The sequence below is a fragment of the Lynx rufus genome, unplaced genomic scaffold, assembly GCF_022079265.1.
Source record: "Lynx rufus isolate CCGP_SWC_20201006 ecotype Redwood Valley unplaced genomic scaffold, mLynRuf1.p SCAF_5, whole genome shotgun sequence".
Classification (NCBI taxonomy): Eukaryota; Metazoa; Chordata; class Mammalia; order Carnivora; family Felidae; genus Lynx; species Lynx rufus.
The window spans coordinates 130,059,142-130,078,151 of record NW_025814867.1 but is presented as its reverse complement, the minus strand read 5'-3'; the positions used below and the strand labels follow the sequence as shown (position 1 = coordinate 130,078,151).

General features: G+C 36.0%; 1 protein-coding gene across 1 annotated transcript; it reads left to right on the top strand.

Moving 5' to 3' along the window:
• Positions 1–461: 461 nt before the first annotated feature.
• Positions 462–12,895, top strand: HSPA13 (heat shock protein family A (Hsp70) member 13). The gene is made up of 5 exons (XM_047099871.1): positions 462–506; positions 2,133–2,473; positions 6,136–6,349; positions 8,347–8,514; positions 9,828–12,895. Exons 1-5 carry the CDS (start codon positions 482–484, stop codon positions 10,493–10,495), a joined length of 1,416 nt encoding a protein of 471 aa, XP_046955827.1. The 5' UTR covers positions 462–481; the 3' UTR covers positions 10,496–12,895.
• The last annotated feature ends 6,115 nt before the right edge of the window (positions 12,896–19,010 follow it).

Sequence of the window (19,010 nt, the reverse complement as noted above, 5' to 3'; positions counted from 1 at the left end):
AAAAAGCAAAGGCTCGAACCCGGGCCTGGCTAGGAACAGGACCAAACGAAGCAATAACCTAACTGTCCTCACTCTCCCTCCAGCGAAGAGGGGCAGGCCGGAACTACACTCCCCACAATGCAAAGCGGCAGGGCGGCGCTAAAGAAATCATTTGTTTTTACCTCTACTTGGCTCCAGTCGCTTCAGGTTTGATTATAAATTCCAGTCCCTCTTCTTGGCTCTCCTCCACCTCAGCCTCATTGGTTCCGTAGCCCCGGCGTAGGAGGGCGGCTTAGACGTCACTGGCAGCTGTTGAATGGAAGTTCTCAGTCCTGCGACCTGACGGTAAATGAAGTCCCTTCTCTGGTTATATATGTAGCTTCTCCGACTGCGTCGGAGAAAAAGAACTACATTACCCAGTAGGCCTTGGGGCTGCGGGGTGGCGTGGGGGCGTCACCTCACGTCTGGTACAGTCATCCCAAGCCTCTTCGGCGGGACTGTGATGGCCGGAGAGATGACGATCTTAGGTCAGTGACCAGGGGTTCCCTGTGGCTGTTGCGGGCACTCGAGCGGTTTGGGGAGGCGGGGATAGGCGGGGGTGGTTGTCACCTCCTGGATCCAATTGGCGCAGTGGGAAGGGCTTCGAAAAGATGACTTAGAGTCGGTTTTTGGCTCTTCGGGTTGCCGAATTGGGGGTCGCGTCTAGAATGGCCTGGGCCAGAGTAGGCCATGCAGGGCCGGCGGCGACCCTCTGCGTACATCCCAAGGACATCGGGCCTCAGGAACAGTTCTTTTCAAATGAACGTCGATTTTGAGTCATTGGTTGAATTGAGGCCTTCGAGAGGCCGCAAGAACGTGAATCCCCAAGACCTCTTTGTAGAGGAAGGGGGAGGAGCAGCACCAGCAGCCTGAGCTGCAGAGTCCTGGGATGCTGCTGCATCTTGAGAGGTCAGGCCTCTTGGATGTGTGGTCTGATGCTCTTTCCACCCATCTAGTTTAGCAATTAATCCTCCCCGAACGGGAAAACGATGAAATGTTTCTGAAGTTTCCCACGTAGGAGCAAGTGGAAAGTGGGGTTGGCGCTTGATGTCCTTTCTTTCTTTCTTTCTTTCTTTCTTTCTTTCTTTCTTTCTTTCTTTCTTTCTTTTTTTTTTAGTTATGTGTTGAATATGAGCGTACAGTTAGTGAAACAGACTCCTACCGATTGACGTTTGGAGTCGTATGTAACACGTATGGATATTCTCTCCTGAAAACAAATAACAGATTAATTGTAATTTTAAAGTGGCATCTTTCTTCATCACTTATGTTTACAATCTGCATGGCGTTTGTTCATATTTGTGTTTTTGTTTTTGTTTTTGTTTTAATCAATTAATATTAGTTGAGCCTCTGCTATTTGCTAGGAGCCATTCCTGGTGGAGGGGATAGAACAGTGAACAAAACCTGCCTTCAAGGCGCTTTATGTTGCCTTCAGGGTTCCACATTTAGGGTTCTCTTTCCCTACATATTAACTCCTCAAGAAGTATTCCTTAATTCCTGTTTAAATACAAGAAGTTAACTGTGTTCTGTTGTAAAGTGACAGTTTAATATTTAAGCAACTTTCAAAATCATTTTACCAATTTATCCCGTTCATTCTTTTGGAAAGAGAAAGGAGATGAAGGGGTAGAGTTTTACCCCAACGATAATAACAAAGTTTTTGCTGTGGAAATTTTAATAATGAAATTTCTTTTTAATAATGATAATTAAAGCTGTGTAGAAAGCTATAAGATCTAAATACCAAATGATCAAGAATTTGAAATGCACCTATATTTAACATTTATCTAGCTTTCGCTAGAGATAAATGGGTTTTCCTGTCAGCGTCAGCACAATTAAAAGTTTTTACTTCTCATTCACCAAGGTGAAGTACACAGACCTACAACTAGAGGAGTTTTTTGTTGTTGTTGTTCCTTCATTTTAATTGTGTTATGATCACTTTGCATTATGAAAAACTTGATGCCTGAGAGAATTGTTACCATTAGTACTATAAAAGAAAATATTTTGAGAGTGTGGATTATTAGTCTTATCTCAAAGAGTGATATTAAAGGGAGTTTGCTATAGTAATTTAGCGTATCATACTAGTTTACTAAGACCTATCTTTTAATTTGCCTGTATTTCAGGATCAGCTGTTTTGACTCTCCTGTTGGCTGGCTATTTGGCACAACAGTATTTACCATTGCCTACTCCTAAAGTGATTGGCATTGACCTTGGCACCACCTACTGTTCGGTTGGGGTGTTTTTTCCCGGCACAGGAAAAGTAAAGGTCATTCCAGATGAAAATGGGCATATCAGTATACCCAGCATGGTGTCCTTTACTGACGATGATGTGTATGTGGGTTATGAAAGCTTAGAGCTCGCAGATTCAAATCCTCAGAACACAATATATGATGCCAAAAGATTCATAGGCAAGATATTTACCCCAGAAGAGCTGGAGGCTGAGATTGGCAGATACCCATTTAAGGTAAGTGATTAGGCTAAAATCTATTTTAATTTTAGTTCAGCATATTGTTGCAAATGATGCCTTATACAACATTCTGTTTCGCCCTAATCTGCGTGGAAGTCGTGTTACAACGAGCAGACCTACAGCAATTCCAGAATGAGTTGATTCATTGGCTCCACAGTGCTATCATGGACTCAGAGCCTCAGCTGTATCCTTGCTCTGCCATCCTCAGAGTGTCTACTTAGCTCTCTGTTTCATTGTAGCAAAAAGCTGAAACCCCCATGTACTATGGATCAATGGCCAGATAGCCAGATAGATGGACAGATGCTTTGTGTGTGTTAGGTTATACCCATTTGTGTACTTAAAAAAAAAGAGAGAGATCATACTAGGCATAGCTGTTTTATGACTTGTTTGAAACTCAACAATGTGACCTGGACAGTTGGATAATAGGTTCACATTGTTTTCATGGACACTTGGAACGGCTATTCCTATATTTGTCCATTCTCAATAAGTGCACATTTTATTTTTTCCCTGGTTTTCCACTTATGTTGTAACTTCTTTGAGTAGCCTTGTACATATATCTTTGTGTTCTTCTTGATCATTTCCTAAACTGGAATTGTAGAAGTAGGAGAATTCGAGTTCTCTGAGTACTTTGATTGATATTGTCAAATTGTGCGCTGAAAGGTTGTGTGTCTTAACTATCTTTTTTAGAATGCTTATGTCTTCCCTAGTTACTATTTTTTAATCTTTGCCAATAAATAAGTGAAAATGGTATCTTATATTAATTTTTCATTCCTTTGATTTTTAGTGAGGTCAGGTTTTTTTTTTTTTTAATATGTTCATTGGCATTTTTATTTTCTTTAGAATCCTATTTTGGGGTGTATGTTTTTTTATGACTATAAAATACCTTTGTGATATGTTTTCAGTGGTTTTTTTTTGTTTCTAATGTTCTTTTTATTTAAATGATGCTATATAATTTTGCTTTTGAGCTTTCAAGAATGTTAAATTTTCAAGACACCTGAGTGGCTCGGTTGGTTAAGCGTCTGATCTCACAGTTCATGGGTTCGAGCCCCGCGTCAGGCTCTGTGCTGACAGCTCAGAGCCTGGAGCCTGCTTTGAATTCTGTGTCTCCCTGTCTCTCTGCCCCTTCCCTGCTCATGCTCTGTCTCTCTCTGTCTCTCAAAAATAAATAAACATTGAAAAAAAATTTTTTTTAAAATGTTAAATTTTCATGTGGCAAATCATCTTGAAATTAAAAAAAAAATGCTTATAGACTCTTACAGACTTACAATGCCCTTTTCCATCCTATCCATTTGAATTTTTTTCTAATACTTTCACTTGAGCATTTGTAAGGTTGTGTTTTGATGTTTTTTCTTTTAAATATTTTAATTCTTTTTTTCATTATGGTAAGTGTACTCTTTAATCCCCATCGCTTATTTTATCCATACCCCCGACCCATGTCTTTTAAATATTTAAATGTTCTTTCCATAGAGGGTTTCTTTTTCTTTCTTTTTTGGTAATTATGAAGTGGAATTCTAAACGAATAGGTTTTAAAATTAATAGCTGTATCAGTGCTGCTTATTGAATAAAATTCTCAGATTTTTTATGCATATACAAAGGAGAACATAAATTTACCCCATGTATTTCTTATATTTATTTCTTTGTTCTTTTTTAGCTTTATTCTTAGAATCTTTTATTAATTTATAAATCTTTCGTAAGCAGTGCTTAAATTATATAAAGCTATACATGTCCTCAAAATTATGATTTTGGGTGTATTACGTATTGATGCAAGTTATTTTTTCCCTGACTTTTAGGATATAACTGACATACAGCCCTGTATAAGTTTATGGTGTACAACATAATGATTTGACTTAAATATGTTGTGAAATGTTTAGCACAATAAGTTAACATCCATCATCTCATATAGATACAGAAGAAGAAATAAATTTTTTTCCTTTGTTGTGAGAGCTCTTGGAATTTATTCTCTCAACAGCTTTCATATATACCACACAGTGTTATTAACTCTGGTTATCATGTTGAACATTATGTTCCCAGTACTTGTTTACCTTATGACTGGAAGTTTGTACCTTTTTGTTTTGACCACCTTCATCCATTTTGCCCATGCTCCCATCCCCTACTGCTGGTAAACCAGCTGATAAACCAGCTTATCTGAGTTTGGTTGTTGTTTTAGATTCTACACATGAGAGATCATATAGTGTTTGTCTTTCTCTGACTTACTGACACTTAGTGTAATACTCTCAGGGTCCATTCATGTTGTCACAGACAGAAGGATTTTCTTTTTCATGGCTGAATAATATTTCATTATGTGTGTATATCAACATTATCCATTTATCTGTTGATAGACACTTAGTTTGTATTCATGGCGTGGCTATCGTAAGTAAATGCTGCTGTGAACGTGGGGGTGCAGATAGCTACACAAGGGTATATTCCCAGAAGTGGAATTGCTACATCATATGGTAGTCCTAGCTTCAGTTTTTTGAGGAACTTCTGTACTGTTTTCCAACACAGAGTTATTTTCAGTTTTTGTTGTTGTTGTTAAGCTTCTAAGTGTTTTGATTTTTTTGTTGTTGTTTGTTTCACCTGGGCTCTGAGGGTATGGTGTCTTTGAATCTTATTTTAATCGTGTCTTATTTTTGTTTTTCCCAGATACGTCTGTTTTAATCGTAGCTTGTTTTTGTTTTTCCCAGATAGGTCTGTGGATGGTCAAGTTTTCTTCATTGAAACCTATTATACAGTCTAGAGCGATGAGAGTAAAGTTCTTATAATTTCTTAGAAGAGACTAATTGTCTTTACTATTGATATTAATATAGTCTGTTGGTGAAAGTGGAATAGTATGTTTTAGAATTAATCTATTTCTTTATTTTTATTTAATTTATTTTTTAAAGTTTATGTATTTTGAGAGAGAGAGAGCATGCATGCACAAGCAGGGGAGAGGGAGAGAGAGAATCCCAAGCAGGCTCCACACTGTCAGTGAAGAACCAGACTAGAAGCTTAACCCCCCACGAACCGTGAGATCTTGACCTGAGCCAAAATCAGAAGTCAGATGCTTAACCGACTGGGCCACCCAGGTGCCCCTCATCTAGTTTTTTAAATATACAACCACATTAGCAGGGATAAGGAGCTAATACATGATACATGTTTTCGTGGAAATAAGAATGTAAATGATACTTGATTCTTGGATAAGAACATAATGAACTACTAAAATGATTCGTGTTAATATGTACCAGAACATTTGTTCAGTTATCAATTATTTTTGGAAACAAGTTAATTAAAAGAAGATCCTGGATCAAATACATGAGCCAGCAACTTTTATTCCTTATATTTCACCTTTTTTCTTTTATTCGTTTAACAAATATATATTGAAGATCTTCTGTGTTCCATTTATATGCTTGGTGATGAATTTGGTTATTCTGCTGTTATTGAAAGCTATGGTGTTAATTCACTTTATAGATTTTGAAGTATAACTTTTAATAACTTCTCATCTTGGTAAATGACAGATTACAAAAAATTTTATGACCTTATGAAGTTAAATTTTTATTGAATAAGTCCAGTGTGTATGTATGTATGTGTTTAAGTATATGTGTGTGGATGTGTACGCACACAGTTTTACATTTCTTTCTGTCCTTTTTGTTTTGTTTGTTTTTTACTAATCCTATTCATAGGTTTTAAACAAAAATGGAATGGTTGAGTTTTCGGTGACAAGTAATGAGACCATCACCGTTTCCCCAGAATATGTTGGCTCTAGACTACTGTTGAAGTTAAAGGAAATGGCAGAGGAGTATCTCGGAATGCCAGTTGCTAATGCGGTTATTTCTGTACCAGCAGAATTTGATCTAAAACAGAGAAATTCAACAATTGAAGCTGCTAACCTTGCAGGTAATACCACCCTTGCCTGTGTTGCATTTTTTCTCAAAATGTTCTTATTTTGAAAATCTTCTGTAGTAAGGTATATCACTTTGCAAACCACCTAATTATCTAGGCATGTAAATAAACCCAAAGGAGGTAAATTAGATGGATTTTGATATACATTTAAAGATAAAAATTAAAAAAATTCTATAGCGCAATGTAAAATGCAACATATTATGACGACGGCCAATAAGATAGTCCTGTGACAAAGACTGAGGACATGGGTTCATGATAGCAGTGAGGAATTTTTTTTATAAATTTTCTTTAATGTTAAGATGAGTGTAATATATATATATATTTTTTTTAATCTGAGGTGGAAGAGAACTCATTTAAAACCATTCAGCAAATATTGGGTCCCTTGGCAAACAAAACATAAATCCCTGTTTCCGTGGAGCTTCTATTCTATTGGAGAGAAACAGAAAGTCTGTATTAAAAATAAGTATATTATGGGGTTTCTCACCCCTAGCATATTTGGGCCTAGATAATTCTCTTGTGGGGAACTGTCCCATGCATTATAGGAGAGTTAAGAGCATCCCTAGCCTCTGCTCACTAGATGCCAGCAGCACCAGCCTCTCCAGGACATGGCAGTCATCTGTCTTCTGGCATTGCCCAGTGTTCCCTGAGGGCCAGAATTGCCCCTGGTGCAGAGCCCTGATAAATGTGTATCAGAAAGAAATGTGCTATGGAAGACAGAACAGCATAAGACGAGAATTGCTGGGAGTGGTCAGGAGGTGGGGGACTTGGGTTTTACAGTGGCCAAGTAGGCCTCCTTGAGAAGGTGACATGTAAGCAGATTTGAAGGAGGTGAGGTTGTTAGGCAAGCAGATATACAGAGGAAGTCTGTTGCAGGAGAGAAAACAGTCATTTAGCAGCCATAAAATGGGAATTTGCTGGCACATGTGAAGATGAGAAGTAGGTAGTGTGGCCAGAGCAGAGTGAGTGATGAAGTCAGAGAGCTAAAGGAAATGGTGTTAAGGTTTTTAAATAAATTCTTCAGAGTTTGAATAGTTTTTTATGGTTCCTGATGCATAATAGCATATTGCTTTCTAAACCACTCATTAAGTGTGGCACTTAGGGTAAAGCAAGAAATTTGCACAAAGAAATCTGAACTTTCACTGTTCACTGTAATGTTTAACATTATCTTCAAGATCAGATTGCTGTATATTTCAGATTTGCATTTGAGGGTCCTAAATTTTTTTTTGAGCGTCCTAAATTTTAAGTCTACTTTTTGCGTCATTGTGTCTATTGAAATATTTCATCTAATTTTTTATCTATTTATCTGCTTGTTTTTATCAGAGTCTTTTTTTTTTTTTTAAGTTTCTTTATTTTGAGAGAGACAAAGGGCAAGTAGGGGAAGGGCAGAGAGAGAGGGAGTGAGAGAGAATCCCAAGCTCAGAGCCCAACACGGGGCTCGATGCCACAAACTGAGATCATGATCTGAGCCGGAATCAAGAGTCAGATGCTTAACCAACTGAGCCACCCAGGAGCCCCTGTCAAAGTCATATATATGACATACATATAGGATATATATCATATGATATATATATGATGTTTTATTTATTTTTGAGAGAGAGAGAGAGAGAGAGAGAGAGAGAGAGACAGTGCAAGCGGGGGAGGGGCAGAGAGAGGGAGACACAGAATTTGAAACAGGCTCCAGGCTTTCATTTCCACAGCAATTTATTATAGCACGTAATGATTAAGCTTTTATTGCTTATGTATTCCCAAGTAAAATAATGAAAATTAGAAGAAGCTAAGAGTTTTTTTAATTAAATATTAATTAATAAAGACTAGAATGATACATTCTACTGAATCTGGGCTTTTCTTTTTCTTACCTTAATAAAAGCCATTGTTACTCATTGGGGTTCATGCTTTAGAAAACACACTAACATTGTGTGAGGTTGAGTGGGAAGAAATTTTGATAATGGTGTCCTCCGATGAATTGTTCTTCCTTCCAACCAATCTTACAGGACTGAAGATCTTGAGGGTAATAAATGAACCCACGGCGGCAGCTATGGCCTATGGCCTCCACAAGGCTGATGTCTTTCACGTCTTGGTGATAGATTTGGGCGGAGGAACTCTAGATGTGTCGTTGCTAAATAAACAAGGAGGAATGTTTCTAACCCGAGCAATGTCTGGTAAGAAAAATACAGGGAGACTAAAAGAGGTTCACACAATGCTTTCCTTAGCACACCTAATGTGTTAAATGTTTATTTAAAAATTTTTTTCAGTGTACTTTGACTTCATTTTGGTAATCTATGTATGTAATTTTATAACCACCATTTGTGTATTTTTACAGCAAAAAGTGAAGTCTAAAAAAAATGGGTATCCTACATGGTAGATAAATATACTGCCAGTTGTAGTTCACTGAGCCAGTAGGACTTGATGGCTGTGGTGAAGGGGACAGAAAGCAAGAAAAACCCTTTAAAATGAAGAGTGATCAGTTTATTTCATTTGATAATATATTTTACAAAATAGATGTCTTTAGAAAATCTAATACTATTAATAGTATTCTCTAAGAAATAAGAGGATTTTGCATTCTAAGTCTTTCTTTAAAGGTTTTGTTTTAATTTAAGGAATTGAGCCTGTCTTGAAAGAGAAGTTGTCAGTTATAGGTTGTCTAACTCCTGCTTTTTTCTTTTTCCTAACTGGATTCTTTAGAACCAAGTTCAGTGCCAGGGGTTTGTACCACATTTATCTTTTCCCTTTACATCTTTTTTTTCTTTTAATTTCAGCTCTTAAGCAAGCAAACATGTTATAAAAAGACAAAATGTCTACTGCTACTTTTTAATTATAAGGACTTTCTTCTTTTGAGAATAATGGCAGTCAGTTTTTAAATTGCAATTAAAAGCTAATCTGTTGTCAATCTTTATCTTCTGAAAAATTATTTGATATCATTAAGAAATATTTCCTTTTCTATCATTTAAAAATTTTAACCATGGGGGAAGGGAAGGGGAAAAAAATAGTTTCAAACAGAGAGGGAGGCAAACCATAAGAGACTCTTAAATACAGAGAACAAACTGAAGGTTGTTGGGGTGGCCAGGGGAGAGGGGAAAATGGGTGATGGGCATTGAGGATGGCACTTGATGGGATGAGCACTGGGCGTTGTGTGTAAGCGATGAATCATGGGAATCTATTCCCGCAGCCAAAAGCACACTGTGTACATATGTTAGCTAACTTGAAAATAAATTATATTTAAAAAATTAAAACTAAGAAAAATAAAAATTTTAACCAGATATGCACTGTTTTTAAATAGAACACATTTTAGTTAAAATCTTTTTAACCCAATTATTTTTAATCAGTTTTTGTATGAATAAAATCTTAATAGTTAAGTACATTAAGCAAGAGATGTATGTCTAGAATATCATTTCCATACATACTACAGACATGTATATGCATATACACATACAAATGCATAAATGTAATATGAACTTTTTTATTTCTAACTTAGGAAACAATAAACTTGGAGGACAGGACTTCAATCAAAGATTGCTTCAGTACTTATATAAACAGATCTATCAAACATACGGCTTTCGACCCTCTAGGAAAGAAGAAATTCACCGATTAAGACAAGCTGTGGAAATGGTCAAATTAAACCTGACTCTTCATCAGTCTGCTCAGTTGTCAGTATTACTAACAGTGGAGGAAAAAGACAAGAAAGAACCTCAGAGTAGTGACACTGAACTGCCAAAGGACAGATTTTCCCCCGCTGATGGCCACCATGTGAACAGTGTGTTTGGAGCTGGCCTTTCTGAAAAGAAAAGTGGAGAAAGTCAGGTGTTATTTGAAACAGAAATATCACGGAAGCTCTTTGACACCCTTAATGAAGATCTCTTCCAGAAAATACTTGTACCCATTCAGCAAGTACTAAAAGAAGGCCACCTGGAAAAGACTGAGATTGATGAGGTGGTTTTGGTTGGGGGCTCTACTCGTATTCCTCGAATCCGCCAAGTCATTCAAGAGTTCTTTGGAAAGGATCCCAACACTTCTGTAGACCCTGACCTGGCCGTGGTGACAGGAGTGGCCATCCAAGCAGGGATCGATGGAGGCTCTTGGCCTCTTCAAGTCAGTGCTTTAGAAATTCCCAATAAGCATTTACAGAAGACCAACTTCAACTGAATTATAGAGGGATGATTATTTGTGATTGTCTCATGATCTCTTCCTCCTTATCAGACCACCTCCTCCAATAAAGAAAAATCTGTAAAATAATCTCACAAATTTACCTGAAAGGGAACATTTAGATACACAGAAATTTTACATAACATTTTGTTTTAGGATGAAATGTGACCAGATTGATCCTATTTGATTTTGGAGAGATCACATTCCAACAAATACTTCTAAAATGACAGAATTGAGGTAAAACTCTTAAAGGAGCATGGGTGGCTTTGTTTTTTGGATTCTGGAAGTAGATAACCATATGCACTTAACGTTGTATTCTGTAAACATTGCCTGGTGCCAATTTTACAATTCCCAGTTCTTACTAAATTGTATTAGCAGGAGCTGGTAATTGATTGACTTGGTCATCACATGTAACTATTAGTTTGAGCTATACTTGAAGGACAGTATTGGTGTCAGATTTTTACATTGGCTGGGAGATAGGCAGTATTATTAATATAAGCTGCATATGTAATATTCAGTAACTGACATGTATGTAATAAATTTGCTTTCACAAATTCAAACTTACGTTATTTATTCAAATGTTTCAGTACCAGACAGTAAAAGTAACCAACTTACACTGTAGTTCCTTCATTTGTTATACATTATTTGCTTGGATTTCCATGATTCTGCCTGGTTAGAAAACAGGAATTATTAATTTGATTTGATACATGTCTTAATGTCATAATAAAGCCATCATCACTATCTCTTTTTTGTTATCCACAGTGTTTGCAGACTTGGTAATTAGCAGTAATTAGCTACAGTATTTATGTTTTTGTTTTTGTATCTTTATTTTCAGTGAGCCCTGGACACTGTAGCTTGCATTTAAACTATCAAATCCTACTTGATTCAGTTTCTACAGAGATTTTACCCCATGTTATTTGACTGAAGATCATTTGTAAAATCCTTATTACTGTTTCCCACTATCATTTTACAATAGTCACTCTTGGACTGTTTTTAGCCTTAAGGTTAGTATGTGATGAGAGCAAAAAAAAAATTGTGAATATTGGAAGTAATGTTGCAATCTAATGTGGAAGGCAATGTGGAAAAATTTCTACAAATCAGCATTTGTAGCAGTTTTGTTTTGCTTTTGTTTGTTTCTGTTTAGAAAAGCTACAGGGACCAAGAAAGAAAATATAGCAAGCAGTTCTGTTTCTGAGATGCCCATATTTAAAGATTTATTTATTTTTTTTTCTTAATACAAGCATGCTTCATACCATATTCAAAGATTATACTCTGGTCAACATGTTTGTTGATGGAAAGTATGTCTGCTTTATATCCATTGTTGAATTTAAAGGCTGTTGAATTTCCAATCACTGAAAAGAGAACTAAGGAAACTCATTTCAGCAACATCAAAACAATTCAGCTACTCATAATAAAAAGCTGAATGTTAATATTTTTCGCAGATCTAAAAAAATAATGTTAGCAATGAGATTGCTGTTAAGACACAATTTCAATCAAATAGTTTGTGTACGGAATGTCAAGTAGGTAGGAAAAAAATGTTTGTTGACATATTTTATTTTAGAACTAACAGAGAAATGCCAAAGATGAATCCTTCACTGCATTATGAAAATATTTGAGTGTTCTCTCAGACGAAATGAATCTGTAATAGATTTTAGGATTGGAAAAGATCTTTTTGCAAAGGTCTTTAAGAAAAAAGTGTTCCATCTGTCAAAATCTCCACATAAAATATCAATTTTAACCTGAAGAATTTTGACATTTTTTTTAAAAAAAACCTTGACTTTCTCAAATACATGAGATAGTTTAGGACAACGTGTTAGGGCAACAATTTGTTAAAAAAGGGCAGCTAATCTCATATACTAAAAAGCGAATTTAAATAATTTGTGTCTGAAAAATAGAATGGCAGTGTTGGAATTTGGGGGCAGTGTTTAGCATATTCTCTAATATAGTTACACCTTTAAAAATACGAAGTAATGTCTGTCTTTGATCATATTTTAGGGGGCTATATATAAATGGTCTTGAAATCGATGTAGTTTATTTATTTAAAAGATAAAAATGCTTCCTGGAAGGGATATTTATGCCTAATCTGAAAACATTTTTCATAAAACAAACCTAATACGTTTTGGTTGTACATCTAACTAGTGTTTTTTGAAGTGCATAACTTTTTAAATATTAACTGTTGTATGATTAGAATATGTGAATGAGTAATTTATTTTGTATCAGGAATGTTTTGGTACTGTGTTTTCACTCAAACCACTGACTTAACAGATGCTACTGTGTATCACATGTACTGAAAACTATATAGTTCTTGTGCATAGCAGATTGTGCCTCTTAAATTTGTGTGTGTACAGGTAATTCACATTTTAATGTAAATAAATACCACTTTGAAGTTTGTTTTTTAAACTGTGTACTTTATTTTCCATTCAGGACTAGGCCAGAGTACATTTTTGAGGTTGACAAGTGACAGAGAAGGTAGGGATAGAGCTGATCTGATGCTCATGGCATGTGACTTCAGCAGCTGTTGCCTACTTGCCTGCATCCTGACTCTGGGGTTGCTTCTGTACTTTTCTAATTTTTCTAATTTCTGTATTTTCCTAATTTAGAAGAGACAGTTCCTTTACCATCTGAATAGTATGTCCAGTATTCTGAATACCAATTCATGGCCTTTGACCATAATGGAGCCAAGACCTAAATTAACCTATAGTTAATAAATAATCCTGCATAATTGGTTGATTCATTAATACTTTGTAATTTTCTGATAAAGTTCATCTTATTCTTTGGACAAAAACTACATAAACATTTGGCCAAAGTGTCATTTGTTGCCCCTGTGCTTCTGGCCAAGACCGAATGAAAGGGAACTGATTCAACTAAATATCAGATGAAATATATGAAACAACAGGACTTTGCACATCATGGTCAACATTAATTCATGTCCATTACCTCTGTAAAATCATAGATATGGCAATGCAGGGAAAGCAGAAGACTGTTTTGTAATACCTGGAGACTTACACAAATGCTCAGAACAGAAAGCCAAAAGCAGATGTTTAGAGGGAATTCATGGTGACTGAAGTGTTATCAATATGTATATTGCATTCCTATTTGCACTTCACTGTCACTCATTCCGAATCATTTAAGTCTTACTTTCTGAACACATTACATTTTCTACTACATATATCAGCAGTAAACCAATTGTAAATATATTAATGATGAGCTACATTTTATAAATGTGAATGCAAACATTGACCTTTATTGCTTATCTTAGCACACACACAAAAATGCATGTGTGTTACTTCCCTTCTAACATCTTGGAGCAAATAGTTTTCAAGATTTTCACAATATTTTTTTATAAATATATTTCTCCATTTATAACCTATTTTTACATTTTACTCATATGTCTATTCATGTTTATTTTGTTCTTTGTGCCATGCTCAGGAGATAAACAAGATGCCTATCTTTGATCAACTATATAACTACCCATGTACTCAGATTGGTCAATCCATAAAAAACAGGTGAGCAACTCTGGTTACCTTTGTCAGAGATCAAGAGAAGCCAGTCAGCTTTGTCCCCGTTCATACCCACTACCTTGGCCTTACTAATTCAGTAGCACAGCAGCCACATGAACTACCTAGTCTTCATCTCCATTAGCACATTTAGAGAAATAGAGCTCACAATATAGCCAGAAGTCAAGATTTCAGTATTCTAGAGATGGCCCACTTGCTTAGAAAACGACAACCAGAAAGATGGGAGTTGGGAAAACAGGAAGGAACTAGATCTCTCCTGACTGCTGCCTCAAGTGACATAACCTGATAATAATGTAGCCATATTGTGTAGCAATGGGGATTAGATCTTATTTTAATCCCTGGTTATCCCAAAGTTGCTGTGTATAAAAGAAACTTTCATAAACATTGGCTCAATTTTGCCCTTTTTATTAACTGCATTCTGTGATGGGTTTATAAATAGGAGACACCAATTGCGAGGAGCTGTGACTGCTGATGTTGAAATGGCTAACATGTTATTGAATGTTTTATATGCCAGACACTGTCCTAAGAGTTTGTGTTACATGATTTAACTTTCAAAAACTTTAGGAGGTAGATAAAATTGTTACTACCAAGTCCAGAGAAGTAAGTTAACTTGCCCCAGTGTACAGGACTACAAAGTGGTGAGAGTGGAATTGAACATCCTATCTCACGATCCAGTAGCTTTAAAAACTACTGTATTTTCCTTTTTTAGTTTTCTTGATTATGTTTCCTAAGCGGAAGGCTCTACAGATCAGTTATAACTATTGTGTGTATATTAAAATACAGCATTACATCTCAATACTGTTGGATACCAAAGCTATGCTAGAAAACATATCAAATTACCATTACCAAACCATTCTGACCTACAAAAATGGCTATTTCATATGGTTCAAACTAGTAATGAATTTGAAAAAGCAGCCTGCCCCCAAGCTTTAATTCCATTTACTATGCTTACAACACTATTGGTTTTAAGTCCTTCTCCTCTATTTTTAACCACCAGACTCTTGTTAACTAGCTCTCCCAGGAATGGGACATCTTAGTAGGCACTGCAAAGACAATCAATTTTCTCATCACATGGACCTGGAGTCTACATTTTATTGGCCAAGATCTTGAAATCTTATTTTTGGAAACATAGGGTGGATAATAATACCTTTCTTATATTCCTTAGTGAAGACTGAAGTAACAAATGATTCCAATGCCTCACACATTAGTTGGCATAGGTATGCTTTCAATAATAAATATCCTCAATATCCTAAAAAATTCAACTTAATGCTGCTTAGGATTTTCCTTCTATAAGCTAAGATAACTATTTCTATATATTGAAATTATAATCCTTATCTTCTTAAATCTGTTTCGGAGTTAGTCTTTAAGCAAACCAGACAATCATTGAATACACGTTTGTTTTAAAAATTCAAATGAACTTACTTCTCTGTAATCCAGTCATACTGAGGACCTTGCGCTTTGCTTCTCGTATACTTCAGCGATTGAATAAGCTTTGTGAACGTAATTGAAATGAAAATGTAATACTAATTTCTTAAAACATGAAAAAATATTTTTGAGTAATTTTGACTTAGTCATATTTTATGTTTACTTTTGCTTTCTTTTTACTCTTTATTTAAAGTATACTATATGTTATATGTGTGTGTATACATATACATATGTGTGTATATATAGATATAGATATCGTTGTAGATATAGATACAGATATAAAACTGCACTCCTAAGTATATGGCTTGATGAATTTTCACAAATTGAACCAATACTCAGACCCAGATCAAGAAACAGAATATAACCATTATCCAAGCCCAATTTGTGTACCCCTTCAATCTTGTCCCCTCTGTCTTTACCAAGAAGAAACAGTACCCTGACTTCTAGTAGCAGTATACTTTTTCCTTTTTAAAAAACTTTTGTAGAAACAGAATTATAGAATCACATACTACTACTCCTTTGCAGTTGGTTTCTTGCCCTCAACATCTTACTTGTGAGATTTGTCCTTACTGTTGCCTGTAGCTGTTGTTCATGCTCATGGCTGTATACATTCCTACTGTGTGACTGCGCTGCAGTTTATTCAGGCTACTGTTGATTTCCCATTTGGTTTTTTAAATTACAGAGGGTCACAAATAATAAACGAATGAATGAATGAATGAATGAACAAATAAATAGCAGAAGGTCTCTGGTTGATTTACCAAAGGTGTAAAGAGGCTAAAACAATTTTTTTTTTTACATTTATGTATTTTTGAGACACAGAGAGAGAGAGCATGAACAGGGGAGGGTCAGAGAAAGAGGGAGACACAGAATCTGAAACAGGCTACAGGCTCTGAGCTGTCAGCACAGAGCCTGACGCGGGGCTCGAACCCACAGACCGCGAGATCATGACCTGAGCCGAAGTCGGACGCTTAACCGACTGAGCCACCCAGGCACCCCAACAATCTTTTAACTTAATGAAATATCTAGATTCCTTTCCTTTTGAATTTTTTAAAAATGTTTATTTTTGAGAGAGAGAGAGAGGGAGACAGAGCATGATTGGGGGAGGGGCAGAGAGGGAGACAGAATCCGAAGCAGGCTCCAGTCTCCCAGCTGTCAGCACAGAGTCCGACGCGGGGCTTGAACTCAGGAACTGCGAGATCATGACCTGAGCTGAAGTCGGACACTCAACCGACTGAGCCACCCAGGCGCCCCTCCCTTTCCTTTTTTTATTTAAAAAAATATTTTTTTTAATGTTTATTTATTTTTGAGACAGAGAGAGACAGAGCATGAACGGGGGAGGGGCAGAGAGAGAGGGAGACACAGAATCGGAAGCAGGCTCCAGGCTCTGAGCCATCAGCCCAGAGCCCGATGCGGGGCTCAAACTCGCAGACCGTGAGATCGTGACCTGAGCTGAAGTCTGACGCTTAACCAACTGAGCCACCCAGACGCCCCTCCTTTTTTTAAACTGAAGTATAATTAACATGCAGTATTGTATTAGTTTCAAGTGTACAATATAATGATTCAATAATGCTATACATTACTCAGTGCTCATCAAAATGTGTAGTTTTAATCCTCTTCGCCTCTTTCACCCATCCGCCTACCCATCTTCCCTTGGGCAACCACCAATTTGTTCTCTGTATTTAAGAGCATGTTTTTTGGGGGGCTCCCTGTGTGGCTCAGTTAGTTGAGTGTCTGACTCTTGATTTTGGCTCAGGTCATGATCCCACAGGGGCGTGGGATAGAGTCACCCATCAGGCTCCGCCCTGAGCTGGAGTCTGCTTAAGATTCCTTCTCTCTCATACATACTTGCACTCTCTCTCTTAAAAAGAAAAAAACAAAAATACAAACAAAAAAAACACTGTTTTAAAATCTTGTCCTTTTTTTGTTTCTTAAATTCTACATATGAGTGAAATCTTATGGTATTTGTTCTTCCCTGACTTGTTTTACTTAGCATTTTACCTTCTAGATCTATCCATTTTGTTGCACATGACAAGACTGATTTATTGTTCTATAGCTGAATGATATTCTTTTTATATATATACACACACACACATACATACATACATACCGTATCTTCTTTATCCATTCATTTATTAATGGGCACTTCAGTTGCTTCTGTATCTTGGATATTATAAATAATGCTGCAATAAACACAAGGGTGCATATATCTTCTCAAATTAGTGTTTTTGTTTTCTAGTAATGGAATTACTGGATGATATGGTAATTATATTTTTAATTTTTTGAGGAACCTCATTCTGTTTTCCACAGTGGCTGCACCAATTTGCATTCCCACCACAGAGTTCCTTTTCCTTCACATTCTTGCCAACCTTGTTATTTCTTGTGTTTTTGATTTTAGCCATTATGACAGGTGTAACATATCTCACTATAATTTTGATTTGCATTTCCCTGATAATGAATGATGTTGGACCTCTTTTCATGTCTCCGTTGGCCATGTATATGTCCTCTTTGGAAAAATGTCTATTCAGGTACTCTGCCCATTTTTAATCAGTATACTCATTTTCTTGGTGTTGAGTTGTATACGTTCTTTACATATTTTAGATATTAACCCTTTATCAGATATATCATTTGGAAATATCTCTCCCATTCAGTAGTTTGCCTGATGTTTTGTTAATGGTTTCCTTTAGTATGCAAAATCTCCCAATAGTTTATTTTTGCTTTTGTTTCCCTGGTTAAGGAGACATATCTAGAATAACGTTGCTAGGCCAATGTCCAAGAAATTATTATGTTTCCTTCTAAGAAAACATTAGATTTCAGGTCTCATATTTAGGTCTTTAATCTATTTTGAGTTTATTTTTGTGTATGGTGAAAGAAAGTAGTCCAGTTTCATTCTTTTGTAGGTAGCTATCCAGTGTTCCCAACATCATTTGTTGAAGAGTCTAGATCAACTTTCTTAATGGAATTCAACAGATATTTATTCATTGTTTACTGAGTACAAAATATAGTGGTTGACTCTTCAGGGATTGTAAAGACAGGAAAACACCTCTAGTGGCTTCCATTCTAATGGAAGGAGGCTTTAGATAATCTAGGGTTTTATAACTTAAAGCAAATTTTCATAAATACCTGTTGGGATGAAGCTAGGTTGTACATGGCTGTAGGAAGGAGAAAAAGTGAATAAAAGAAATAATTGATGGTTTTTCAAGAACATGTTAAAATATTTTATTAAAACCATCTTGAAAGGAAAATGCCATTAAAATTTAAATACTTCAAATTTGAAGGGCAACTCAGAGAAATAATATTGCTTGTATTACATAAAACTACTAAATTAAAAAGTCCTTCAAAATATGATTAGTATTACAAATCAACAATCTTCTTGTGAATGTATACCATCTGATATATAAGTCACTGAGGTTAACCCAACCAAAACTATAATGTTGCATAGAAAATACCATTTTTTTAATTCAAAGTCAATAGTAAAAATATTTTTTTAAATAAAGTACACCAGAAAATTCAGTTAATATACAATCACTATTTCCAAAATCAACTGAATAACTCTTAATATTTTTTGTGATTCG

Bases quoted from the DNA above. Each gene is read 5' to 3' on its own strand.
- HSPA13 (XM_047099871.1), top strand. From the start codon at position 482: ATGGCCGGAGAGATGACGATCTTAG. The intron at 507-2,132 runs GTCAGTGACCAG...CCTGTATTTCAG, and splicing joins CGGAGAGATGACGATCTTAG to GATCAGCTGTTTTGACTCTC. The intron at 6,350-8,346 runs GTAATACCACCC...CCAATCTTACAG, and splicing joins TGAAGCTGCTAACCTTGCAG to GACTGAAGATCTTGAGGGTA.